This window comes from Mobula hypostoma, chromosome 25 (genome assembly GCF_963921235.1).
Source record: "Mobula hypostoma chromosome 25, sMobHyp1.1, whole genome shotgun sequence".
Taxonomy (NCBI): domain Eukaryota; kingdom Metazoa; phylum Chordata; class Chondrichthyes; order Myliobatiformes; family Myliobatidae; genus Mobula; species Mobula hypostoma.
In genome coordinates, this window is record NC_086121.1 from 26,548,757 (window position 1) to 26,576,504 (window position 27,748).

The following is a 27,748-nucleotide window of genomic DNA, read 5'->3' on the forward strand; positions in this document are numbered from 1 at the left end:
CCTACGGTTACTGGAAAACTCATGCAAGACTGCGTGCATTCACAAACACACACAATACTACCTCTGATCAGGATTCAAATGCTCTGAAATAGCAGTACTGTAGCTGGCCAGCCAAGTAGAGTTATTTGCAGTGTCTTCATGCTGATGTGGGCATCCACTGACGTCCTAAGTCCACAGATCAATTTGATAGCTACCAGTGTGAGCTGAGGAAATTCTCATGGGGAGCAATCGGAACTGACATTTCTCTGGAAAACTGTGGTTGGCGAACTGGCGTAAATTAATTAGCCATCTTGCTCCTCTAACTGGAATACTTTTGGATCACAGAAAAATATGCTGACTGGAACAGAATGTGGTCATGTGGAGGACTCCTTGTTGGTGATACACGTTCCCCGGGGTGAGTGGGTGAGTACTGGGGTGCATGGGAGGGGCCAAATGACTTTAAGTTGTTTCGTGACCGCCTGCGGGAAAGATGAAGTTCAGGGTTGTATACTGCACACACACTTTGATAATAAATGTACTTTGAACTTTGAACCTGGGGGTGAACGAAGCATCCAGCGTATTAATGCGCCCATACATATGCCGTTAAGTGTAGAAATTAACTGACTATTCCTGGCTGGTGTCCTACTGACAAGTGGATGTGTTTTCACATTGCTGTTTGGTCTTGATGATTGTTAGTCCAGAGTCGTTAAGTCCACTTCTGGACATTTGGGAGGTGATAAGCCATTTTGGAAGTGAATCCTACATCTTCAGAAGAATGGAGAACAAAATGAGTTGAATATCATAGTGAAGTGTTCATGGCTGTGGTCTATTATTGGGGTGAGCCGCGTTGGGAACAGCAAAAAGGAACTTTCAGTGCTGTGCAATGTTTTGAAATGACCAAAAATTGGAAAGCCAATCAGACCAGCCTCTCCCAGCGGGTAAAGAAATCAGTCAGATCAGATAGAAGTACAATAATAGACATAAAAATCTTTCCTCATTGTGAGACATGAGATTGAAAACAAGAGTACAAGAACTCTTTCATTTGTGAAGTGATTAAATGCCTCATATTAAAAATATCCAAAACACTACCTGCGGCAAAACTGGCAGCACCTCTGCAACATTACCCACTAATTCACAGAAACAGAGGAAGGAAATATAAATGCATTTATAGCAGGAACTCTGTCAGATGAGACGAAGGGATTTTAATTTGAAGGACCTGCAGATGGATACACAAAGACCTTTGGCTTTTATCCCCCCAGGTAGTGAAACACAACGTAGGTTGATGTGGTTTTTCAGCACTAACCCAAAACCTGGGCCAATAGGTTGGAGACATGGCTGGGTTTGGAAGGAGTGGTAAGTGATGGAGGTATAGTTAGCAGTGGCAATTGACCTCAGTCCTTCAGAAATTAGGACTTTTCCCACGAGAGAATTTCATCCTTTCAGGTTGGCAGCCATTTGCATCATCTTGCACCAGTCCACATTACTGACTATTTCACAGGCTCCGAATGCTAGAGGCTGAGGCAAACTAGACTAACACCACATTTAAACATCACTATAACACCCGGGGGTTGGTAACCTCTGTGCGTGTGTGTGTGTGAAAGTGAGAGAGAGAGAGAGGAGAGAGAGAGAGGAGAGAGAGAGAGAGAGAGAGAGAGAGAGAGAGAATGACAGAAAGAAAGAGAAAACATATGTATGTGCTTTTATCTTTCCTGCTTTTCAGGCAGAGAGTTATAGACTGCACATTTCTTTTGTTGCTAGTGGTTGTCAGCTTGACTCTGCAGAAATGGAACTGAAAACCATTAAAGTACTTAGAAGGACAATACTCCACATCTTTTACAGTCTGCCAAAACTGAAACACACACAACCTTGGTAATCTTGAAATATCCAATTCGAATTAAACCCAAAACTCCATGGTTAAGTAACAAATAGGTGCAAAAATGCCAACACCAACTTCTCATGCAAGAAATCACCAAGACCTGGAAGAATAGCAAGTGTAGAGTGATATGACTAAAACACTGGGGGCATCAAGTGAAGAGGACAGGCAGGTCTGGAGCTTCTAGCTGCTGCCTTCCACAGGTACTTGTGAGCAGGGGCTTGCATGAGACTTTAATAATCAATTGAATAAAGCAAGCTGTTAGTGTGTCGCTATAACAAAACAGTGCTTCAATGCCAAGTCTTATCTGAACTTTGCCTTTATGGCTTGTTTCCTTCCTTAGCTTCTTTATTCTTCATTGTTACTGATTAGGTACTGCTTGATATCCTGCAATAAATAGTTTATACTGGAACCTCCGCCTTCCAGATTCCAAAAACCCACCAGAGACTGTATGGAATGCATCAGTGCCCGTGACACTGCCTAGTCGCTTTAGCTTCCTTGGTTTGCATTTCATTTGATCCTAATAAAACATGTTTCCGTTTGAGATTTGTTATGGTCCTGTGTGCAGAGCACTGTTGGATGAGAGACAAAAGCAGGCGCGTGGACGTCAGCCAGTTAGACAGGCGGGAAGAGTTTAAAAGGAGGTCATTTTTTCTTCAGCGGTTTGGTCAAGGCACCTCTGCACAGGCGCGTGAACGTCAGCGAGTTAAACCAGCAGGGAAGGGTTTAAAAAGAAGACAGCTTTATAGAGCGGGCGACAGAGTAGAGGGAGTCGAAGTAGGAGGGCTTTGGCTCAATGGGTCGAGGCGAGTTAAGTTACTTAAGAATAGGAATTCGGAGGTATGTCTGTGAGGCTGGTGTTCTGCACTGGGTGTCGGATGTGGGATGTCCGGGAGACTCCCAGTCTCCTGGACGGCAACGTCTGCGCCAGGTGCGTCAAGCTGCAGCTCCTTAGAAACTGCGTTAAGGAACTAGAGATGCAGTTCGATGACCTTTGTCTGGTCAGGGAAATTGAGGAGGTGATAGAGAGGAGCTATAGGCAAGTAGTCACACCGGGGCCTCGGGAGACAGATAAGTGGGTAACAGTCAGGAAGGGGAAGGGCAAGAGTCAGGTACTACAGAGTACCCCAGTGGCTGTCCAGAGTACCCCAGTGGCTGTCCCCCTTAACAATCAGTACTCCTGTTTGAGTGCTGTTGGAGGGGGACAACCTACCTGGGGGAAGCCTGTGGCTCAGAAGGGTAGGGAAAGGAAGAGGATGGCAGCAGTGATAGGGGCTCTATAGTTAGGGGGTCAGACAGGCGATTCTGTGGACACAGAAAAGAAACTCGGATGGTCGTTTGCCTGCCAGGGTCTGGGACGTTTCTGATTGCGTCCACGATATCCTGAAGTGGTAAAGTGAACAGTCAGAGGTCGTGGTATATATTGGTACCAACGACATAGGTAGAAAAAGGGACAAGGTCCTGAAAACAGACTACAGGGAGTTAGGAACGAAGTTGAAAAGCAGGACTTCAAAGGTAGTAAACTTGGGATTATTGCCTGTGCCACGTGACAGTGAGTATAGGAATAGTGAGGTGGAGGATAAATGGCTGAGAGATTGGAGCAGGGGGCAGGGATTCAGATTTCTGGATCATTGGGACAGGAGTGACCTGTAGAAAATGGACAGGTTGCACTTGAATCCCGGGGGACCAATATCCTGCAGGGGAGGTTTGCTAAGGCTACTGGGGAGAGTTTAAGCTAGCATTGCTGGGGGGCGTGGGAACCAAACTGAAGTGACGGAGGAAAGGACCGTTGGCTCACAAATAGAAAAAACTTGGAGACAGTGTGAGAGGGAGGATAGGCAGATGATAGAGAAGGGATGTGCTCAGACCGATGGCTTGCGATGTGTCTATTTTAATGCAAGGAGTATTATGAACAAAGTTGATGATCTTAAAAGCGTAGATCAGTACTTGGAGCTATGGTGTTGTGGCCATTACAGAAACTTGGATGGCTCAGGGGCAGGAATGGCTACTTAGAGTGTTTCAGAAAGGACAGACAGAGAGAGAGGCAAAAGAGGTGGGGGTGTGGCACTGCTGATCAGAGGTAATGTCACGGCTGCAGGAAAGGGGGAAGTCATGGAGGGATTGTCTACTGAATTTCTGTGCGTGGAAGTTAGGAACAAGAAGGGGTCAATAACTCTACTGGGTGGTTTTTATAGACCTCCCTGGATTGGGGAGCATACCTTATGAGAATAGGTTGAGTGAACTTGGCTTTTTCTCCTTGCAGTGACAGAGGATGAGAGGTGACCTGATAGAGGTGTATACGATGATGAGAGGCATTGATCGTGTGGGATAGTCAGACGCTTTTTCCCAGGGCTAAAATGGCTAACACAAGAAAGCACAGTTTTAAGGTGCTTGGAAGTAGGGACAGAGGGGATGTCAGGGGTAAGTTTTTTTATGGAGAGAGTGGTGAGTGCATAGAGTGGGCTGCCAGCGACTGTAGTGGAGGCGGAAACGATAGGCTTTTTTAAGAAACTCCTGGATAGGTACATGCAGCTTAGAAAAACAGAGGGATATGGGTAACCCTAGGTAACTTCCAAACTAAGTATATATTTGACACAGCATTGTGGGCCAAAGGGCCTGTATTGTGCTGTAGGTTTTCTATGTTCTATGTTCTACATACAAATCTGGGGGTATCCACAATGAAATAATTACTAACAAAGTAAGATATGGAAAAGGAACGAGCCCAATTCATGACAATGAGGCAACTGGGGTATACATGCGAGTATGTCAATATTAGTGAGTAGTTTGGGGTATTTCAGAAACTGTATTGGGATGCATCAGAACCTTACAGTCAGGGCCATAACACTCTGCTGCACCCCATGTGCCATACTCAAGCTGATATCCTCTGCGTTACAGAGAACGATATGGGATACGACGGCAGTGTGGGGTATAGAGTGTGCAGAAAGTGTGTGATGCATCAGAGTAAGGGATGAAGGGCGTAACATAGTGTAGAGTCATAGTGAAGGCTGTTTTTGGTGCATCAGCATCGGTGAGGGGAGATGGTGCGTCTTTCTGATGTAGAACAACTGCTCACTTCTTGCTGATGAGACTTTAGAAGCAGAGCAGCCTGACTTTATGCCAGTGGTAATGACTGTCGAAGCCAGACGCTGCATCCAGATCTCTCATCAGCGCACGTAACTTCCCTGGACACATGCAGCACTTCTTCCTGAACATGCTCTTTGCAAACGTTGCTGATGTTTTAACATCGTAATCGTGGATGAATGACATTCAAGGCAAAGTTTTTCTGCATAATGAAAAGTCACCCAATGGTGGGAGGATTCAGAGTGTGGTTTGTCCTGTTCTTTGATGTTTGGCACTGTGTAAGAGTGGGCAGACGTGTTGCTGTAGACTTAGTGCACTAGTCCCCATTAAAGAATATCCTTATCTGGTGAAATTGCACTCTAAGGCTGGTGTAATATCTACAAATCTTCCTGTAAGATAGAACACTGAGCTAAATATTTTGATCAAGTTTTGCTTTACGAGACCCAGAAAACTACTAATTAATCCAAATGGAATCCAATGGACCAGCACACCTACATGAGACAGGTGAGTAAAAAAATTCAACTCTCTGCCTTGGGTGTCTTTGTCTTTGCTAACCTTTGTACATGGAGACAAAGAGAGGGGGCAAAAGCAGTGACCAATGTCAGAGAAGACTCTGGAAATTTCTCTGCCTGGCCCCACTAACAAGATCGTGAAATGTCAAGGAAACCGTCATTGGCCAGAATGTATTGGAAGGCAATAGGATTTTCCTAAATTGGGATATCCGGAGGTTCAGTCATCAAAGGATTAGGGATGTAGCACAAAAAATGATTGTTGCTAAGAGAGCAACAAAGTAATTTTTTTGCCACAGCTATTTTCTGTCAACTTCTGGATTAGGAATTTTACAGAAAAATAGGCGAAAGGCACTCAGAGCAGTGGCAATGAAATAAATGGTATGAAAATACAATGGCAGAGCTTAAGCAAAGGGGAGCAGCATCCAGATGGATGAAATTGTCAGTACACTTGCTTATGAATATGTTACATCCTTCAACCTGACTTCCCTGACTAAAGCACTTATTGATGAGGCTACCTTTCCTAATCACGCTAATTTCCATTCTCTCTTTTCCACTCTTACCGCGTGCAGCCAGAGGCACTAGGATATTGGATTTTAATGCGCATTCCAAATGACAATCTAGTGAATTTTAAAAAGCACAAAGCTTTGATCATTTGAATGAGGGATTAATATGAGGCTGATGGTTCACCAGTTGCCTAGGCTGGTTACAGTCCCCTCCACTGGCCGAATTCCTGGTAAATTCAGAACCAATTTTCAATCATTAATCTATGCTGTACTTCTATGTAGCAGTGGTAGGCGTCAACGTATCTCAGGACACTTCACACTGAAGGACTTGGTCAAAGATTTAAAAAATAAAACATTAATTAGTTGGAATTTAAGAGTGGTGGCAAGACAGGCAGTTATTGTCCTTCCCCTTTATCTTTTTAATTCAAGAGCCCGTACACTGAAGGTGCACCCTATGTCTTGTTAGTAGGAAATCCAAGGATTTTGTAAGTGGAAGGAAAGAAGATTTGCATGAAGATCATTCTGCAGGGTGGCTCATGATGTCTGAAGGGGCACCAGTGGTGACTTCTGGGCAGCAAGGAAGAGAAATGCACAATTGGAGGATGTGAGTAGGGAAACACGGATGGGAAAAATGCATGACTGGTGACAGCCCTAGCCGAGACCTTATCACATACTCCAGCTACACAAAATCTGCCCCAAAGCAGTGTGAGAGATGCAGGAACATACCAATCACCGGTTAGTAACAGAGGACATAAACGTGCACACCAGCTCAAGACCTATGCCGGAGTTAAGGTGGCCTAGGGTGATTGATTGGTGCCAATCGTACAACAGAACACTATTCAAATACACATAGTGCGTGATATATTTTCTCGGTGCACTTCTTACCGCCAGCACTCGAGGGAAGGACTCCTTCTCAGCTGAACGATCGAAAATGCGATATTCCATTTTCTGGCCCATACGGTTCATTATCTGGGGAGATAGCATGTCAAATAGAATGACCTACTGTGTTCTGCCCTACAGGACTTCTGACTTGAGCTGCCCTCACGTACACGGGGTAATTCTCACAACACCAATAGGTGGCGCAGTGAGATCAGGATATAAGAGGGTAACATCTGGTTAGGCAACATACTCGGGGGGGGGGTAAAAGAAGAGCACTAAAATGAAGCAAAGAAAAGTGAAAGGATTAAAAGAGAAGATGAAGTCGGTAACTGTTTGAGATATAGGAAGTAAGAGTGAAAATAATCAATCGCATGCACTGGGAACAAGATGGACCCGCTACTGATAACTGACTGATTGGAGTGACAGACTCCCAAAACTGACTTTAGTCAACTGGGAGGAATCTCCACAGTTGGCCCAAGGTCTCACCTTTCTGGCTTCACAAAGGAATGAATCGGTGACACAGTTCGATGGCAGGAATGCATTAATTTGATGTCAAAACTAACCTGCGGCAGCACATTGAAATCAACAGCTAAGTGATCAGATAAAAGGTCAGCTTGGCTCAGTGAACAGGGTAGAAACAATACACGCTGGCTTTAATGGATGATTGCTCAATGTGCCTGTGCTATATTTTTCTTAGCATAAACCAGTCAAGTCGGATTAATGCTTTCGCTAGGAGTGTGAAGTGTTTGATCCTGATCATCTTCCACTGCTCTACACTGAAACACATACTATAAAACCCACTGGGATTGTAAAGTGCACCATGCACTAATTGTTCTCCTCTGATTAGAATCCTTCATCTACCCAGAGTGCTGTGCGATATCAGCTCCCAAGGCTCCTTTGCTTGCAAACAGGGACTAAAGTCTCCAATTCAACAAAGCGAATGTTCAGCTCATCCAATATAGTCAAAGGTCAATTACCTGAGGTGTTCAGCCAGACTTGTGAGTTGCACATTCACTCCTATGATTATAGTATCATGTTTGTTCTCTTGGTCACTTGAACTGTGATGACAGGATGTGATGCTGTGGCTTGTGTCTGACAGTATCACCGAATTTCTGACGACCTTCAGTGTTTGCTTGTTTACAAACACGTTTTCTTTGCCCAGTAGGAGAGGCAGTTTGACACTCAGTCTACATACTATAAATCACTCCGAGTAAGTCTAGTTATTTCTAAGCCCTCAAAGTTCAAAGTAAATTTATTACCAAAGTAGGAATTTATCACCATATACTATCTGGAGGTTCATTTCTTGCAGGCATTCACAGTAACACAAAGAAATACAATAGAATCAATGAAAAACTTCAGCAATGTTACCAGCTGTGGCTAATAGATATTTGCACAGAACCTTAGGCTCAAAAACTCAAAATATGCATTGTTTACAAAATGTCAAAGCTTCACAGCCCGTTTTCCCTAAGTGGGACCCCTGTCTCGGATTTCTAGCCTTCTGACAGGACACTGCCGATGATGCCCAAGGCAGAACGCCACACTTTACAGAATAAGCCAGAGAAAGAAACCAGCTGAACCCTCTGTATCTATGCTGGCTCCTTACTGGAACATGGAATCATCAAATTGTCCCAGTAAAAGAGGAGACGATTTGGCCTTTCTTATCTCCTTGCTAGAACAACTTGTCAACACCATTTGTAAACCTTGAGTGGACAATCAATCATAGTAATATTGTGCTAATATGGGATTCAACAACTGTCTCTTGCTGCCTTGCACATATGAAGATACAAAGCTGAAGAGAGCGGAGCAAAATAATCAGCAAACCAAGATCTTCACGACCCCAGCTTTTAAGAAGGAGAAAGTACATATATGTTAGCACTTATAGACTTTGTAAGAAATATTATCTTTCAGATATTTTACCACCACAGTCTGTCACAGACGAGTAGAGTGGGTGCATCACTGGACCTGGACAAAGAGAAAAATTCCTACTGCGGCAGAAGTTCTTCATTAGTTTATTCCCTATTCAAATTGAGGAGACAGCCCACTTGCCTTTATGTCCATTTCCATATTAAGACAAAGATTAATTACCCTTGAAGTCCTTAAAATCTCTTTCAACAGGTATTACAAATACAAAGGAACATAAGTCCCCATCTCTCCCCACAATAGAGCAGAGAATATTACAGCCAACCTTTAAACCTCCTTTCATCTATTTAATGTTTCCCTCCTGCATAACCCGCCATTTTTCTGTCATACATGTGCTTATCTAAGAGTTTCTTAAATGCCCCCAGTGTACCTGCCCCTGGCACTGTGTACCATGCACTCAGCACTCCATAAAAAAATTTACCTATGACACCCTCCATACTCTCCTCCAATAACCTTAAAATTATGCCCCCTCGTATCAGCCATTTCTGCCACATGAAAAAGTCTCTGGCTATTCACTCTATCTATGCCTCTCATCATCTTGTACACCTCTATCAAATCATCTCTCATCCTCCTCAGCTTCCAAAAGAAAAGCCCTAGCTTGCTTGACCTACCTGCATAAGATGTGCCCTCTACATCAGGTAGCATCCTGGTAAATCTCCTCTGCACCCTTGCTAAAAGTTCTGCTAACAATGCCACCAATGCGACACAATACTCTAAGTGTAGTCTAACCAGGGTTTTATAGAGCTGCAACATTATCTCACAGCTCTTGAAGTCAATCCCCTGACTAATGAAGGGTCTCTTAACAACCCTATCAGCTTGCGCGGCAAATTTAAGGCATATATGGACGTGGACGCCAAGACCCCTCTGTTCCTCCACTCTGCCAAGAATCCTGCCATTTAATTCTGCCTTTAAATTTGACCTTCCAAAATGAATTGTTACACACTTTTCCGGGCTGAACACCATCTGCCATTTCTGAGACCCGCTCTGCGTCCTGTCTTGCTGTAACCTACAACAACTCTTCGTACCATCCACAACTTCACCTACCTTTCCTACTCTCCACAACTTCACTAACACTTCATACTGTCCACAACTTCATCTGCAAATAAAACAAACATTTTGTGAAAATGATTGAACCTTGGACATAATCCTTCACAAAGCACTATACTTATGCTTCCTAACTCCACACCCCAGGGCTCAGCTAGCACGACGATGTTGCAAATTCTATTATTTGTACGAGCTACATTTTAGAAATCTGTAAACTTTTTTTAAAGTGCGTGCTCAGTACCACGTGGTCAAAGTTGTTGTCTGCTAGTTAATTAGTTTTCTTCCTCATTCTCAATTTTTCCTCTAAAACTCATGAACAGATATTTGCTTAATTAATAATTTTCTCAAGAGAACCGGATAAAAACTTGATGACTTACTAAGACCAGGGCACAGCCACAATAAGCCAAATAGCCTTTGCTTTAGTATTTTCTATTCACTGTAGGGATCAGGACCTGCATTTATTTGCTCAATCCTAACTGATCTTGAGAAGGTGGTGGTGGGGAGCCTCCTTGACCAACTATAGTTCTTGAATATAAACCCAAAATGCTGTTGGGAATGGATTTCTGTGATATACAGTAGTCTGGGCAGCAATGAAGGAACAAAGATGTATTTTGGAGTCAAAATGGTTTGCAAATTGGGAGTGAAACCTGCAAGTGGTAGAATTCTTTCGCGTCTGTTGCCCTTGTCTTTTTGGGTGGTGGAGACCTCAGGCCTGCTGACAGATTGGCCTGGTGAGTAGGTGTAGTGCTTTTTATAAATGCAACACTTTACAGTCATCTTGTGCCAATCGTGAAGGGAATGTATATTTCAGGCAGTTGATGGGGTGCCAATCAAGAGGGCTACTTTATCTTGGATGGAATTGTTGGTGTTGTAGATGGTAGAATGGTCACATCAATGACCAGCTATGGCCTGTTCCTACAGCCGTGCTATTTATGTGGTTGGTCTAGTTGAGCTTCTGGTCAACGCTGACATACACATTATGGATGGTGGGGGACTTCACCATGGTGTTGTTAAGGGTAGATGGTCTGACAATCCTACTGAATATCGTCATTGCTTGGGCACTTTGAGGCAGTACACGTTGATTGTTACTTAGCACCTTGTGCCTGAATGATAGGATTTCCTTTGTGGAGGCATGGGCGCATTCATTGGCTGAGGGGTTGCAAATAGAACTGAATGTTGCATATCATCAGTGAACATCTCCACTTCTCATTCAATCATACCGCCTGTACTTTCTCACAATGTAGGACCTGTGCTGGCGGGCACAACAATCACATTTTGTCACCAACTTCCCATTATATATTCTCTCTAGCAAGTCCACCAACTCAACTGGTTCTCCTTCATCCACCGATATTTAATATATGAGAACCAATTATCCTGCTAACAGCACGCTTTTGGGATGTTAAAGGAAACCAGAAAATCCGAAAGGATGACTGTGCAAACTCCACACAGACAGTACAAGTGTGCAGGATCAAACACAAGTTGCTGGAGCTGTGAGATGGCACCTCACCTCCACTTGACCATCCCAGTCTACCTGTGGCAGATAAAATTGGCCGTAAAAGCACTGGTTAAACAGATGGAAGGGACGTCAGTGATGTTTTAGGACTGGGATGCCTGACTGCCAACAATCATTTTCCTTTGTGAGACCTTTGTCTGAACCATTTGAGTATTTTCTCTTTGATGCTCACTGATGTCAGTTTTACTCGGACACCTTGTTGTCGCGCTCTGTCAAACGCTGCCTTAGTATCCACAAAACAATATAAAGCAGGTGCAGAATTAGGCCATTTGGCCCAGTGGGTCTGCTCTGTCATTCATTCATGGCTGATTTCCTTTCTCAATCCTACTCTACAACCTGCTTCCCAAAAACATTAACCCCCTTACCTATCAGTAACTCTCTTAAATACACCCAATGACTTGGCCTCCACAGCCCTATGTGGCAACAATTTCACAGATTCACCATACTGTGGCTGAAGAAATTCCTCTTCTTCACAGTGCACCCTTGGATCTTAAACTCTGCTCATCCACTTTATCATCATCGTCAAGGATGATCACTTCTACCTGACCTTGAGAATTTGGATCTTCGGTCCATGTTTGGCCCAAAACTATGACAAGGTCTGAAGCCAAGTAGTTCTGGTGAAACCCAAACTGGACAGTGGGGTTACTGTGTCACGTGTGAGAATGGGTGGTAATGAGGAATTGGCCTTGACCATTTTTGATCTAATGTCATAAGACTTCATAGGATTTGGACTCAATATTGAGGTCTCCAAGAGAAATTCCTTCCATCCTGAAAGGAATCTGGCACATAATCTGCAAAGTGTGATTTTGTGAGTATACCATGCTAGGCTGTTTCATGGCTCCCCCAAGTTCAACACCCGTCTATACATATCAGTGAAGAGGAATTTGCAAGGCTGACAAAGCTGGTGGTGACTTTACTGTTGTTGAGGGTGGTGGTAGATGTCTGTCCATTTTTCTCCCTTCTCTAAATGCAGCAGTAATGGTAGAACTCAGAGGCTTATCAGCTCAGAGGGCAACCTCACGTGGATTGTATCTGGAGCCATACGATTCTAACAGTCCATTTATACGGCTCTGAGTATGTTTAAGTGGAAAGCAGAACAGCAGAGCTTGTAACTGCCTAATGTCATACCCACCCAATATCCAGCTAACAAGGATGAAAAGCAGGTGAGGAGCAGGTCCAGAATAGTGAGCATGAATCAGCTCCCAACACTTATGCTGGGATTCACCCAGTAACATCTCAGGTCAATTGTTTTTCTACCTCAGTCATAGTCACTGTGATGGCTTCCCCTCCAGTTGTACTTCCACTCTTGCTTGAGGCCACACGGGTACTTGTCCATCTTTGCTTGTGGTCATTGGTGTCTAATTTTGGAGGGGATGGGGAAAATTGTGAAACGGACTGGATAATCAACGGCCTGGCAGGGTGCACTCACTCTTTGTGATTTTTTTAATAAATGACTTAGATATGGAAGAGTGGGTTCGTAAGTTTGTAGATGACACCAGAGTTGGTGTTGTTGTGGATAGAGTAGAAGGTTGTCATAGGTTAAAGAGGAACACTGACAGGATGCAGAGTTGGGCTGAGACGTGGCAGATGCAGTTCAATCCAGAGAAGTGTGAAATAAAACACTTTGGAAGGTTGAACTTGGAGTCAGAGTACAAGGCTAATGGCAGGATTCTAAGTATTGTAGAGGAACAGCGGGATCTTGGGGTCCACATTCTTAGATTTCTTAAAGTTCATAGTTCCCATAAAGTGCACGTTGATAGGACAGTTAAGAAACCATATGTAGTGTTGGCCTTCACAGTTAGGGAAACTGAGTTCGAGAGCCACAAAGTAATTTTGCAGCTCTATAAAACATTGGTTTGGTAATGTGTTCGGTTCTGATTGGCTCATTATAGGAAGGATGTGGAAGCTTTAGAGAGGGTGAAGATATTTACTAGGATTCTGCCTGGATCAGAGAACTTGTCTTACGTGGGAAGGATGAGTGAGCTAGGGCTTTTCTCGTTAGAGTGAGGGAAGATGAGAGGTGTCTTGACAGAAGATAATAAGAGGCATAGTTAAAATGGACAGACAGTGCCTTTCTCCCAGGGCAGCAATGACTAATATGAGAGGGCATAATTTTAAGATGATTGGAGGGAAGTATAGAGGGGAAGTTAGAAGCAGGCTTTTACACAGAGAGTGGTAAGTGCTGTCAGGAGTTGTGGTAGAGGCGATACATTAGGAACACAAGAGTCTCTTGTATATGGCACAGGGATGAATGAAAAATGGAGGGCTTGTGGGAGGGTTAGATTGATCTTGGAGTAGGTTAAAGGTTTGGCATAACATTGTGGGCCAAAGCGCCTGTGCTGTTCTGTTTTATGCATTGCTGCCATGTACTCTAGGTTCTCTCAACTCTCTCTGGCCCCCTCCCTCGCATGGCTCATTGCAAATCTGTTCCTGATTCCAGCTCACTTTCTTGGACTTTCATGAGCTGATCTCACTACCAGAAATTGAACAACAGCAAGAACAGCTTTCAGTTCTGTTCCCACACCAACATCGTAAAATAGTCCAGAGTTACACCTCATTTACTGAGCAATCCTTCTGGATTCTGCAGCTGTAAAAACAAAATACATCTTTATCTTCCTTAAATGAGAATTCAAATGAAAGGAATAGCTGTGAGTGTTGTTAAATCAGAGAAGTCAACGTACATTTCCTTAAACAATGAAGAAATGTTTATAGCAGCAGAATGGTAGCATATCAAACTAATCTTATTGAAGATCTTACCAGTCAGATCTGGGAGGGAGAGAAGATCAGTGAAATTGCTCAGTTTGTGTATAGTCAATAAATTTACCCTGGCAATATCATACACACCAGTGGTAAAGAATAACCCACAAGCACAAACGTCCAAGGGGAAAAAAATCACACCGAGTCCCAGCCCTTATACTATTCCATAACTTATTGCCCAAAGTGTTGTGTATTTAATGTTTTAGTATTATTTGAGTAATATTATAAATATAATTGTTTGATTAAGCATTCTTTCCATGTTTACATTATTCATTACAGGTTGTATGTACAAAGTATGTGAATGGCATACATCATTACGCCACCACATCATATGTGAATGCTTCACTGAAGTAGAATGAGGTAGACACGCATTATCCCGGCTCCCTGTTTTTCTTTTATATTTTGGAGTCACAAAACATAATAGCAGCGGGGACTAAGTTTTAAAATGAACCCGAGATGATTGCCTGCCAGTGAACTGCAGTGAGATGTTCAAGTTTTAAAAAAAACACAGAATGATTTCTTCACAAGAGGAGAAAAAGAGTCTAGTTAAAAAAAAAACTGCAACATGTTCTTCTTCGGAATTTCAGCGAGATGTTTGAGTTAAATAAAAAAAAGGCAGAAAACGGGCAAAATTCATGTGTTCATAAACAGAGAATACCGGATGATAATACATTTTTTAAAAAGTAGAAATGGATGGCTACATCAGAAAGACAGATGCATTCAATTGCATAACAGATAACTGAACTTTGTACACTGAGCAAATTAAGCAGTGTTTTGAAGCAAATGAAATGGTTGATGAGAAACCAGTGCCAGTTATGCTGAATGCAAATGGTGGAAGAGCAAAGAGTTGGTTAAGAGATTTGACTGCTCCAACCAAACCAGCCAAAATGAACTTTGCTGCTGATATCGTGAAAGTAATGCAGGAACGTTTAGAATTGAACCCACTGTTGATTGCAGAACACTTTAGGTTTCATAAGTGGAATCAAAAGGAAGGGGAGTCCATTTCAGATTATGTGGCTGAATTGATGAGATTATCTAAGCATTGTCTGATCAGTGATGGGCTTAATGGTGCACTGAGAGATCATTTAGTCTGTGGAATCTCACAAGAAAGCATTCAAAAATGGTTCCTAACTGAAGGTCAATTCACATTTAAAAGAACAGTTGAAATCACTGTATCAATGGTAACAGCAGCCAGAGATGAAATTGAGTTGCAGTCAAGAATGAAAGTGAGCTGAAAAGACTGCATAGTTTAACCAGAAACCGTCCTGGCTGAACAAATTGTGCTACTGTTGTGGCAGGGGCTCACATACACCAAACCAATGCAGATTTAAAGGTGAAACTTGCAGAAAATGCAATAAAGTAGGACACATACCAACAGCATGTCAGGCAGACAAAAATAAATGAAGAGAAAAAGATAAAAAAAGTCAAGTTGCAGCTTCAAAAAGAGTAGTAATCTGCATGCTGCTGATGAGAAATCCAATAATGGTGAGAGTGAATAAGGACTGAGTAGCCTTGAGATTTACAATGTGAAAACTGACATGAAACACGTGCATACACCAGAAGTGAAAGTCAAATTAACTTGACAGTGGCACGGACATTTCAGTCATTCCTCAAAATATGATTCACAGTATTTCAAAGATACAAAACTGAAGCCTGCAGATTTCCAACTAAGAACTTATACTGAAGAAAAGATAACTCCTGTGGGAATGACATTTGTAAAGGTGAAATACAACAACCAACAAGCCACTTTGGATTGTATGTGACAAAAATGGAGAGACAGCATTGTGGGAATATGAGTGGCTGAGAAAAATACAACTTGATTGGAGATTCATCCACCACTTGCGTGTCACATTCCTTGAAATAGAGTCAACTGAAAACAAATTAAGAAAGATATTGGATGATGCCACAGCAATGTTCAAGGATGGGAATGAAAATCTCTAAACATATCAAGGTGAAAGAGTGTTGAATGAAAATGGCACAGCCAAGTTTTACAAAGCCCATCTGGTTCCTTTTGCCATCTGTGATAAAGTAGTCAGTGAGCTAGACTGCATGCGTGTTGAAGGAAGTCTTTTCAAGGTTGAGTGGAACCTGTGGGCAATGCCAGTGGTCCCAGTAGCAAAGGAGGATGGATCTATCAGGATCTGTGGTGATTTTAAGCTCACCATCAACCCAGTACCAAAAGTAAATAATATCTTCTGCCCAGGATAGACGATGCCTTTGCAAAACTTTCTGGAGGAAAGCACTTCAGCAATGTGTAATTAGCTGAGGCTTACCTATAGTTAGAGATAGAAGAAGAGTCTAAAGTGTTTCTCACCATAAACACTCACCCAGGACTTTATCGCTGTAATAGGCTTACTTCTGGAGTGGCATCTCCACCTGCACTCTGACAGAAAGCTTTGGAATGAGCGCTGCAAGGCTGCCCAGGCACTCGGTGTTACCTGGGTGACATCATTGTTACCAGTGAGGATAACAAGGAACATCTCCAAAAACGCAAGACAGTGCTAAAACGATTAGAAGACTGTGGGCTATGCTGTTCCTGCATTGTCCCTTGCACTCATGCCTGGATCTCCTCAAACCCAAACTCAGAAGGAATATGCAGAACAAACAGCTGAGACAAACTGAGGGTTCCTCAAACAAGGAGGGTCAATGTTTCACTCCTGGCAGGCAGTCCTGGTGAGGGGCTACAGAGGTGATCAAAAGTGGATACTTGAAAAGATTAAGGACAGAATTAGACCACTCTCCTACACATCGATCAGCAGAGTCAATAATTAAGAGAAGAATGGTGTCAAGCGCTGGCAAACTACTTCCTGCACTCCCAGAGTAAATTCCTACAACCTCCACGGAAGGGGCCCCAGAACCTGAGATTGTTTCACAAACACCAGTCTCACCTGCCATGCAGTGCCACCCACACCTCACCATTCTCCCCCTGCGCACGGTCAGTTAAGATATTATCCCACAAGTGTGAGTATATTTATATATACACACACACATATACCCACTGTATATATAGTGACTAGAGAGCAATAGATTGCAATTTGGAGTTGAGATGCATTTTGTGTTGAGTTGGAGTTTATAGCTAAGCACAGAGAAATGTGTATTTAATTTTTCAGTAATCTTTGAGTAATATTGTAAAAATACTGTTTGGGTATTTGTTTGTTTACATTATTCATTACCGGTTATATGTACAAAGTATGTGAATGGCATACGTCATTACACCACCACATCATATGTGCGTACCTTACAAAAGTAAAACAAAGCAGAGATACGTTATTCCCAGCTCTGTGTTTTCCTATCAACTAGTTTTAAGTTTTGGAGTTACGAAACATAACACAAAGCCATACTGTAATTGACCTTTTCCCTGTTAATGACTTAGAAGGTACACATGAAGCAGAGGAGATGTCTGCATTTCAGGTGTGCGCCATCCACTCATGAGGCCACACTGAGAACAGCTGGAAATGGAAGACACTGAGTAATGATTGCTTAGTCCATCTGGGCAGAAATTTCCCCATTGGTTGAAGTGAGCAATTCAGTACCTGAAATAGAACAGGGTGTGGCAGATCCCGTCACTTACCATGGCCAACTCTGCCTCCAGTTCTTTAATTCTGTTCTCTTTGAGGTCCAGCTGTGTTTGGAGTGCAGTCACATGATCAGTCGCCTCCTTGGCTTGTCTACGTAAATCCCATTTCTCTCGTTCTAGTGAGTCTTTTTCTTTTCCTAAAACCTTCACTGCATCTTCACTCTCCTGTAAGGGTGGGAATGAAGTTGGCAAATTATCTAAACATTTGGGAACAACTGGAGTGGGAGGTCTGGACCCTGAGACATCTGGAGATGACCATTATAACACACTAAGCCCATCCATGTCCTGAGAAATAAACCCCTGGGACACTAATGTCCCCAGAATAATTGGCTTCAAAAGTTCTTGTATCCAGTGGAGGAAGTGCAGAGGATGGAGGTGAAAGGAATTTGCTGGGATGAGTAATGGAGTAAACAGCAGGAAAGAAAGGGAGGTGAAGGTGAGGAAGCAAATGTGGGAGGGAATTGGGGAGCCGAGGGTGAGAGGGAGGTAGAGGAGGCAAGCACAGAAGAGTTGAGGGGATGAGAAAGGTGGAGTGTGAGTGGGAGGGAGTTTGCAGAAAGAGCGAGAGTTGGGTTGACAACTGTGAGAAGAAGTTCGGGGGGTACAAGAGTGGGAGAAAGTTGGGGGAACGAGTTTGGGAGCGAGTTGAGAGTGGGAGAGAGTAGGGAAGCAATGAGAACGGGAGTGAGCTCAGGGGCCAAAATTAGTAGGGAATTAGCGAGGGGCAAGAGTGGAAGAATAAGGGTGGGACAGAGTAATAATTGCAAAATGAGGGTGGGTCTGAGGGTAGAGCAGAAAATGCCCAAACCTCCATATGATGTTTAAGATGGTACTTATTTTATTATAAAATTATAATTGATGTCATTGACTGACATTTCAATAATTCCCACCTTGTTTCATCAACTTGAAAGATAATTGTTATGGACTATTTTCTAACTGTCACAGTAAAGACTTTTACGTTCAACATGGCCAGGAGTGTAAAAGGAAACTTACCAATTCAGGCATACATGCTGTATCAAGTATAATTTTGGGTATAATATAGTGGACCCAATCCAGTTATTGTTCCATGGAGCACTCCCAGATGAAGTGCAGTATGGCTCAGGTGCGAAGTACAGCTGGCTTCACAATATCCACTCAAACGCTCCACCATACTGGTCTAGTGCAGCATGAGCTAGATACTGTGAAGTTCCCTTTATGTGTAATATTGTTACATTGCGTACAATTATGTAATTACACATTGCTACACAAGTTAGATACTAAGTGAAGTTTGTCTTTAATCCTCCAACAACACAGCCTCAGTTTTTGCTGCAGAAGAACATGGTGTAATTGCCACAGCTTCCTCTGTTTAATTGTCCCCCTCTGTTTTATTGTCCCAAACACTGCTTTCCTTTGGAGTTGTGGGTACATGCCCACTGGAAGTAGATCAGAAGCTGCTTTGAAATGGGTTTGTTCAGTGATCAGTGGAGAGAGAGATGATGGCCATTTGGAGTGTCGTGAAAAGCCAGAGTCCCAACCTAGTGTGTAAACAGCCCCAGCCACTCCCAGCAATGAGCAGCTCTGAACCTCTCATCTAATTATCCCCCCTTTCCCCTGATCCCCTGAAATTCCGGCAGTATTTTTTTTTACCTTTCTGTGTTGCTCGTAATTCCTTATAAAATCCCGCAGCTGCTCCTCCCGGCTCTCCAGTGTGGCGTACAGTTGTTGCATTTGGTTCACCAGGTCGGCCTTTTCTGCTTTTAATCGCTTACGGTCTGTCTTCATGGCTTCGGGGGGAGAAGAGGAGGGTAATCAGCTTTGATCAGTACACGAACGATGACTGCTCTGGCCTGCTAGGAACGCTGCTCTTCCGTCTACTGACAGAGGACACCGTGCAACACAAACAAAATGCTGGAGGTAGTCAGCATCCGCGGAAAGGAATAAACAGTCGACGTTCTGGGCCCAGGCCCTTCATCAGGACTGGAAAGAAAGTTGGAAGAAGCTAGAAGGTGGGGGAGGGGAGGAAGTACAAACTAGAAGGTGATAGGTGAAGCCAGGTGGGTGACGTGAGGAGCTGGAAAAGGTAAAAGGCTGCAAAAGAGGGACAATGGGAAAAAAGGAAATGATGAGGGGTACCGGGTGGGGAGGGGCACGATAGGTGGGCGAGGAGACGTGAAGAGGTAGGAAATGGAACCAGATAGGTGAATGAAAGAAGAGGAAAAAGGGAGGCTGAAAACATCTATTTTCTAACTTACGGTAATGTTTCCCCTTTCTCCTTCACGCTGCAGAACCTCGTGTTACTGGTGGCTATATATTCAGTTTTGAAGTTCCTATGCTGCCCTACTCTGACTTCCTTTCCCCTTTAAAACGCTGCTTAATCCCGACCACTTGGACCAGCCTCTGAGTGGATGAAATGCGAAGCTGGGAGGTGATAGGTGGAAGAGGTAAAGGTCAGAAAGGAAATTGAAGCTGAAGGGAGAGGATAGTGGACCATGGAACAAAGGGAAAGAGGTGGAGAACCAGACGGAGGTGATGGGCAGGTCATGAGGGTGGGAAGAGGGGATGAAAGGGCCACCAGAGTGAAGGAAAACAAAGGGGGGGGGGTGGAACTGAAGGAAGGCAGAAAAATGGCATCAGGTTGGAGGCTACCCTTACTGAATGAGCTGCTCTTCCAACCTGCGTTCAGCCTCATCCTAGCAGTAAGGAAAGCCATGGACAGACATAATGGTTTGGGAACGGGAAGTCAAACTAAAATCAGTTGCCATTGGGAGGTTGCTGAGGTGGAAGGAGCAAAGGTGCCTGACAAAGTGGATCCCCAGTCTGTGTTGGGTTTAATGCCTTAAATCAGTTAAGGAAAGTCTTCTGAAGTGTCTCCGAGTGAAAAGTGTGACCCAATTACAAGTAGATGTCACTTTATAACCATACAACCATATAACAATTACAGCACGGAAACAGGCCATCTCGGCCCTTCTAGTCCGTTCCGAACTCTTACCCTACCCTATTCCCACCGATCTGCACTCAGCCCATAACCCTCCATTCCTTTCCTGTCCATATATCTATCCAATTTAACTTTATTAGCAGTCTGCAAGGAAACCGGTTGATCATTCTGTAGCGTGGGAGAAGACGCAGAGAGCAGGAAGACAAGGAATAAAATAATTAGTTTGGTTACGTGTGAGCGTAAGTCTGGTCTGAGGATACCTGGTTGGCATCCAATCCAATTTTCTTTTAATTTTTTTTTACTTCAATGGATTTGAAAAATAGGGCAAGTTCTAAATCAGGTGCATGACTCACAAGCTGCCACGTTCTTGTTGGACAGGTTAGGTTACTTGTGTTACGCGTACACAGAGCACTCAACACTTCTGAATTCCAGCAGCTGTAGTACCAGAGGTTTACAGTGCAAGATAACTGTCAGCAGCCTGCCTGGGCTGCCTTGCTGCCAGAACAAATCAAACGAAACCCTAAACTATCAGACACCACTTGAAACAGCACCGTGGGCCACCCTCGTGCTGCTGGTGAAATGCACGTAGAAGCAAGAGTGTCAAAGGAGGTTCAAAGATCAGTACTGTCAGAGTTCCCTGTGTGAGGCTCCTGCTGAAGCTGACATTGCCGATTTCAGCTGGGCATCCCTTTCCTGAAGTGTTGCAAACTGGCACACTGCAGGTGCGATATCTGCCAGCCAGTCTGAATTCCATCTGCAGCAGAGTGTTGTCAAAGAATGAATGTGATGTACAGTGAGGTTAAAGGGTGCGAGAGGTGTGGGTCAGATAAGCAGTGCCTGAAAAAGACTCGCCCTTTGTGTAAGGGAGCTACGGGTAGGATCCAGGCATAAGTTGCAAGGGAGGCATCAGAGTGCAGTCTAATGAATGCCTTCTTACTTGTGGCTGTATGCTGAGGCAGCAGTGAGCAGTGAGCAGGGAGCTGTGGCAGAGATCTGCAGCAGCCTGAGCAACCCTGACGCAGGTAAGCCAAGAGGCACAGATACCACAGCAAGAATAAAGCAAAGATAAGGAAATGTAACTGGAAGCCGGCCTTTTAAATAGCAAGGCTTCGAGGAAACAGGAAGTCAAATCTGGTTGTTCTTGGGAGTTAATAAATATTTTTCTAGTCAGGCTGAAAGTCATTGCAGCTGAATGTGTTTTTTTTTGACATATTTGAAAGGATATAGTGGGGGAATGAAAATATTACTGAAAGATGAGGAAGCAAATTTCCTGACAGGCGCTTAGGCACACAGAATTACTCAGCTCCAGATTAACCTGATTTTCATCTGCACAGAATTATTTTTTTTAAATTGTGTGAACGAACTGCTTATTCAAATTCTATATCCCTGCTGCTCCCTTCCCACAGCCTTGTTCTTTTCAATTTCAAGTACTCAATCAACATTTTTCCCTGAAAGGTGGAATGAACAGGCAGCTCTCTGCAAAAGTACTTTTGAACTGATAGATGGACAAAGGATCGGGGAAAGCTGCTTTGAGTGCTGTCACCTTACCCTAAATTAGAACAGCTAGATCAGTTAATATCAGCAGCTTGAAGGAAACAAAAATGACGTGAAAACAGGGATTTTAATTCAATAAATGGTTTTGAAGCTGCATGTCACATTCTTTTGTAGCTAGCCAAGAAAACTGCCCTAGATATATGCGCTTAATCCCTTATCCACTTCTTTTGTCAAAAAGCATCCAGCTCCTGACTTGTTGTCACCTGCTTTACACTGTCACACCATGTTAAGATCCATCCGTCTGTGCAGTTAAATTGAAGCTGTCTGCAAAATTTCTCTTTTGGCTGGTCAAGTTCATGGCTCCCGGATACAGACAGTCCTAATGCCTAACTCATCTTCGGAGCTCAGTTCGTCTGTACTGCTCAAGGTCCCGGACCCGTCTGGTTCATTAAAAACATTTGCAGCATATGGTTTCCTGTGCACCAGATGATTCAAAGCATGTGATTCTGTAGCGGAGGCAGGCTGGAGGGTATATGGGAGGGAGAGGTGGGAATGAGAGAGGGGAAGGGAGGTAGGGCAGAGACCCAATCATCTACACATTTCTCTTTCATGCAAAAGCTTGGAGGGACTTAGCTGCACGATTCTTGCGCATTTGATTCTACAGAGTGTGGACAGTTACTCCCTATCTGCCCTACAACACTCATAATTGCTGGGAAGTGAAAGCAAGCTGACAGGTTGACAGGCAGCTGAGATGTTTGCGCTGCTAAGGCGATAGCTTTCCATTTACTATTCAGTGAGTGTCACTGCATAAACAGAGAGGCCTGTCACAGGGTCACCGGCGATCCCTGCTCCACACCAGATGACAGCATCAGAATGACAAGGGAATCCCAGTGGGACTCTGATAGTCACAGCGGGGAAGAGGAGACCAGTCGCCATGGGGAGCATCCACACAAGAAAAGATTATCCATTCCACTCTTTAGTCTACCTTTAAAATCAAAATCCTTTACATTAAAGGAGTGGTGCGTGCGTGCACACACACTTCTCCCTGCAAGCCACGCTAACAGAGAACTTTTTCTCAAGCTGCCCACTTCTCACGAGGCCAGGACAGGCAAGCATCATCCCCCTGGGGGTAAAAGGTCAGGGGGGGAGGAAACAAGGGACCCTCAGCCTCTGAGGTTAACCAGATGTCAGCTCACTAGCCGGGAAACGTCTCAGTGATCTGAGGTCAAGCTGCCAACGTTAAACACTTTTCTGCCCCATGAAAATGAAACGCTCCAAAATCTTCTAGGAGCAGCATTGCCCCAAATATAAAAATACTGTATTCACTTATTGGTTAACAAGTCCATCGTTCCCACTATTTTTTTTTACACAGTTGCGTGAATCAACCATTGCTCTGAAGAGGAAATTTTTACACAGCCTGAAAACTGCGCGGCAACAAAGGCTATGTGCATGGGAGCATTTCAGTTACTGTGCGGCCACAGGAGGGAACAGTGAACAAGGCCCAAGAGAGTAGAATGGTCAGAATTTATCCAATTCATTTTGTTTTATAGATGCACAACCTATCATACTGCTGCTTTAGCAGTGCACCTACCATTATAGTATCAAGCATAGTGAAGACTTCAATAAATTACCTCAGTGCACAATGGCAAACCTGAACGGGTAATACTTGGCCCTAGTGTCATATTGTTTAACAAATAACCACCATTACTGTTCTAACAGTGATAAGTCTGTATCCTCCGGTGTTTATATCACAGTGTTTTTTTATACAAGTGACCGATGTGTTGAGACTTATTTGGTTCAGCTGAATTTGAACTCACCAAACTCAAGTCTGGGTGACTACAGCAGGGACATTGTTCAAGAATGACTGGAATGCTCAGTGTATCTTTGTGGCATTTTCTGTACAGTTAATAAAATGAATGTCAAATTGCAAACTATTGTTATAGTTCCAGCCGAAATTAACATCTCTGCCTCGTGAAGCTGTACAGGCGTTCAGACTTATAACTGTATAGTGGGTACTTTGCACACTTCACGTGCAAACAATGCACTCAACCGTTACACAACTAAAGCAGTGTGCAATTGACAGAGCGAAGTCGTAGGGTCATGTAGTAACCCAGCACAGAAATGTCATTCTGGGTTACACTGGGACATGGAAAGGGATGCAGAGCTGGCCTGAGACAAGCTTGATAGAGATCAGTCTGGAAAGTGTGAAGTGCTTCACTTTGGAAGATCAAATGTGAAGGCAGACTAGAGGGTTAATGGCAGGATTCTTCACCGGGTGGAGGATCAGAGGGATCTTGGGCTCCACGTTCAGAGATTCCTCAAGGTTGCCGTGCAAGTTGATAGGGTGTGTTGGCTTTTGTTAGTCAGGGGATTGAGATCAAGGGCAGTGAGATAATGCTGCAACTCTATAAAGCCTTGGTTAGACCACACTTGGAATATTGTGTTCGATACTGCTCGCCACAGTACAGGAAGGATGTGGAAAGTCTAGAGAGGGTGAGGAGGAGATTTATCAAGATTATACCTGGATTTGAAAGCATGTCTCATGAGGATGGGTTGAGCTAGATAGAGACATAATGGATATTTAACAGACTCTTAGATAGGCACATGGATGGAAGAAAAATGGAGGGCCATGTTTGAGGGAAGGATTCGATTGATCTTGGAGCAAGTTGAAGAATCAGCACAACATACAGCATGTCTGTACTGTTCTATATCCTAAACAGACCCTTTGGTCCAATTGTGTATGCTGACCAAAAATGCTTGTTTAACCTAGTCCCATTTACCTTCATTTAGCCAAAACCCCTCTGAACCTATCCTATCTACATAAGTGTCCTTTAAATGCTTAAAATCAGAATCAGGTTTATTATCACTATGTTCTGAAATTTGTTGTTTTGCAACAGCAGGGCAGTGCAATACATTAAAAATATGATAAGTTACAATAAGAGATGTATACAAAATAAATAATTAGTGAAAATATGGAGCAAAATAGCGAGGTAGTGTTCATGGTCCGTGGACCGTTCAGAAACATGATGGCAGCGAGGAAGTAGCTGTTCCTAAAACATTGAGTGTGTGTCCGCAGGTTCCTGTACCTCCTCCCTGATGGCAGTAACAAGAAGATGACATGTCTTGGGTATTGAGGGTCTTTAATGATCGATGCCACTGCCTTTTGAAGATGTTCTTGATGGAGGGATGACTCAACTAGCCAACCTCTCTTACTCCTGTACGCCTCCTAGTCACCATCTGAAATTCTACCAACAATTCTCAAATTTATAGATGCCATTTGAACTGTGCCTAGCTACACAGTCATGAGTGTGGAGAGAGTCACTGTACTTGTTAGGGTTATTGTATTGCCCCCAGTGGCAATCTATTAGCTGGAAAAATAGGACGATGCAGAAGTCTTCAGCACATATATATAACTAGGGTGACTAAGACTTTTGCACAGTACTGTATTTGTCAACGTGGAGCAACGTATTCTCTATTATTTTAGTATCAGTCTAAATGCCCCTTAAGTGTCACTGTATCTGAATTGATCATCTCCCCAGTACTGCATTCCAGATATCAACCACACTGTGCTAAAAAAAAAGCCCCTTTCGAACTCCTACCTCTCACTATAAATCTATGGTATTTGATATCCATACCAATGGTAACAGATTTTGACTAGCTACTCTATCTATGCCTCTCATAATATTATATACTTCCTCCCCTCTTTTGCTCCAGGGAAAACAAGACCAGGTTATCCATTCTCTCCCCATATCTGAAGTTCTCCAACTTAGGCACCACTCTGGTAAACCTCCTCTGCACTCTCTCCAGTACAATCACATCCTTCCTTTGGAGTGGTGATCCGGACGGCACACAAATCTCCAAGTGTGGCCTAACTGGTGTTTTGTAATTATTGGTTTGCTGCCTGCCTCGTGTGTGCTGTGCCAGCAATTCTCCGGAAGCTTGACACCACCCAAAACAGAATGAGTGCCTCCCTTCCTCTCCGCTCCCCCCCCCCACCCGCCACTATCACCCTTCAGTCGTACCACCACAGTTACTTGATCAGCCCCAATCTTCTAGCACTATGAAAATCAAGAGCAGCAGCTCCACGTTCCCGTCCAAGGCACACATTATCCTGAGAGAGAAAGTTTGTTGCTTGTCCTTCATTGTTCCTGGGTTCAAGTCCTGGAACACACTATTGAAGAGCACAGGGAATACCTTCACCAGAAGAACTACAACCATTAAATATGCTGGCTTGCCTCAGCTTCCAGAAGGAATGATCGAGAACTGGCAATATATACCGACTTTGTCTACACACCCAGATACTGAAAAACTGAATCCTGAACAAAAACTTTGCAATCAAATCCTCACTATTCAATTTCCAGCATTTCCTAAAGAGTTGCGAGTGGGTTTTCTTTTGATAATAAATACCAGCTTTTCGAAAGTTATGCTCAATAACTATTCTGAGAGAAGTTTCTTGGCAGAAGGTAGGGCACCAGGAATGTCGTATTAAAAATGAACCAAGAGAAGATTGGAAATGATATACCAAGAATTAGTAGTATTAGATGGAATTATACAAGACCCAGAGTAGCTTTACAATTCCCCTGCATAAACACAAGGGAAGGAAGAAAGATCTGGGCAGCAGATGCAATCAGGCACATGGGATTTGCATGACATGGTGATAGAGATCTGGCTCAACAAAGAACAGTGCTGGATACAATGTGCCCAGGGAAGGGGAAAGTAGAGCAGCACAGGGGAAATATTACAGTGCAATGTTTTTGAGAGAGTTACAGAATTTAATTGCTCAGGGTTAAGAAACAATCGAGGTACCATTACAGTACGTATTGTGTACTATCGACCACCAGGTATTGGGAAGGATATAGAGGAGCAATTACATTATTGAGGAGTGCAAGAACTAAAGAGTCCGGTTATTGGGGAACCCAATTACTCCAAGATGCACTGGGGTGGTAATAGGATAAAAGGCAAAGAGGAAGAAATACTTTTTGAAACATGTTTTCAATGCAATAGGATGGAAGCATTACTAGATCTGGTTTTGGGTAAATGAGATGGATCAAGTAAAGCAGGGGTTCCTGACCTATTTTTACACCTTGGGCCCCTACCATTAACCGTGAGGATTGTGGACCCCAGGTTGGGAACCCCTGAAGTAGAGTAAGGGTCTGCAAAACAACATTTTGGGAACAGCGGGCACTGTCCCATAAGGATTAAATACGATATTGCAACATTATTTGAGAAATATCAGTTTCAGTCAGTTGCATGTAGACACAACACAAAGTGTGTAAAACAGAAATTAAACAAGAAGTGGCTTTTAATAATTTGGTTGTTTCCTCAATAAGTCTAGAAAATAGTAAGTAGTTTTTAATTAGCCAATGATATGAAAGTGGCATATAACAGAAATACACGTTTGCAGGGAATGGAAGGTTATGGATCATGTGCAGGCAAATGAGATTTCGTTGAGTTTTGCACACTAATAATGGGCTGAAGGGCGTGTTACTGCGGCTTTTGTTCTGTGTTCTATGTGGAGGATAGAGGAGCTGGAGGTGAAGAGTACTAGTACTAAATAAATGATTTGTATTTGCTCTTACTAAGAAAGGTGAAGTTGTAAAATCACAGAACTGGAAGTTATATGGGTCTACCACAATCGAAGGAGAGTGTCCAAGTCTTCCACTGCCTAATAAGGGGCAGGGGTGCTTCCCTGCCAAGAATGG

At 43.4% G+C, this 27,748-nt stretch overlaps 1 protein-coding gene across 4 annotated transcripts in view; it reads right to left on the minus strand.

Annotated features, from left to right (window-relative positions):
- The window catches only part of LOC134337820 (kazrin-like), a 719,044-nt gene that overhangs the window by 144,992 nt on the left and 546,304 nt on the right, over positions 1-27,748 (minus strand). For 3 of the 4 annotated variants that reach the window (XM_063033088.1, XM_063033091.1, XM_063033092.1), the window contains 3 exons: positions 19,265-19,401; positions 17,633-17,803; positions 6,834-6,917 (listed from right to left, as the gene is read on the minus strand). In XM_063033088.1, coding sequence (XP_062889158.1) covers positions 6,834-6,917; positions 17,633-17,803; positions 19,265-19,401 — 392 coding nt within the window. The remainder of the gene's footprint in view (positions 1-6,833; positions 6,918-17,632; positions 17,804-19,264; positions 19,402-27,748) is intronic. The other variant, XM_063033089.1, reaches the window with a different exon arrangement.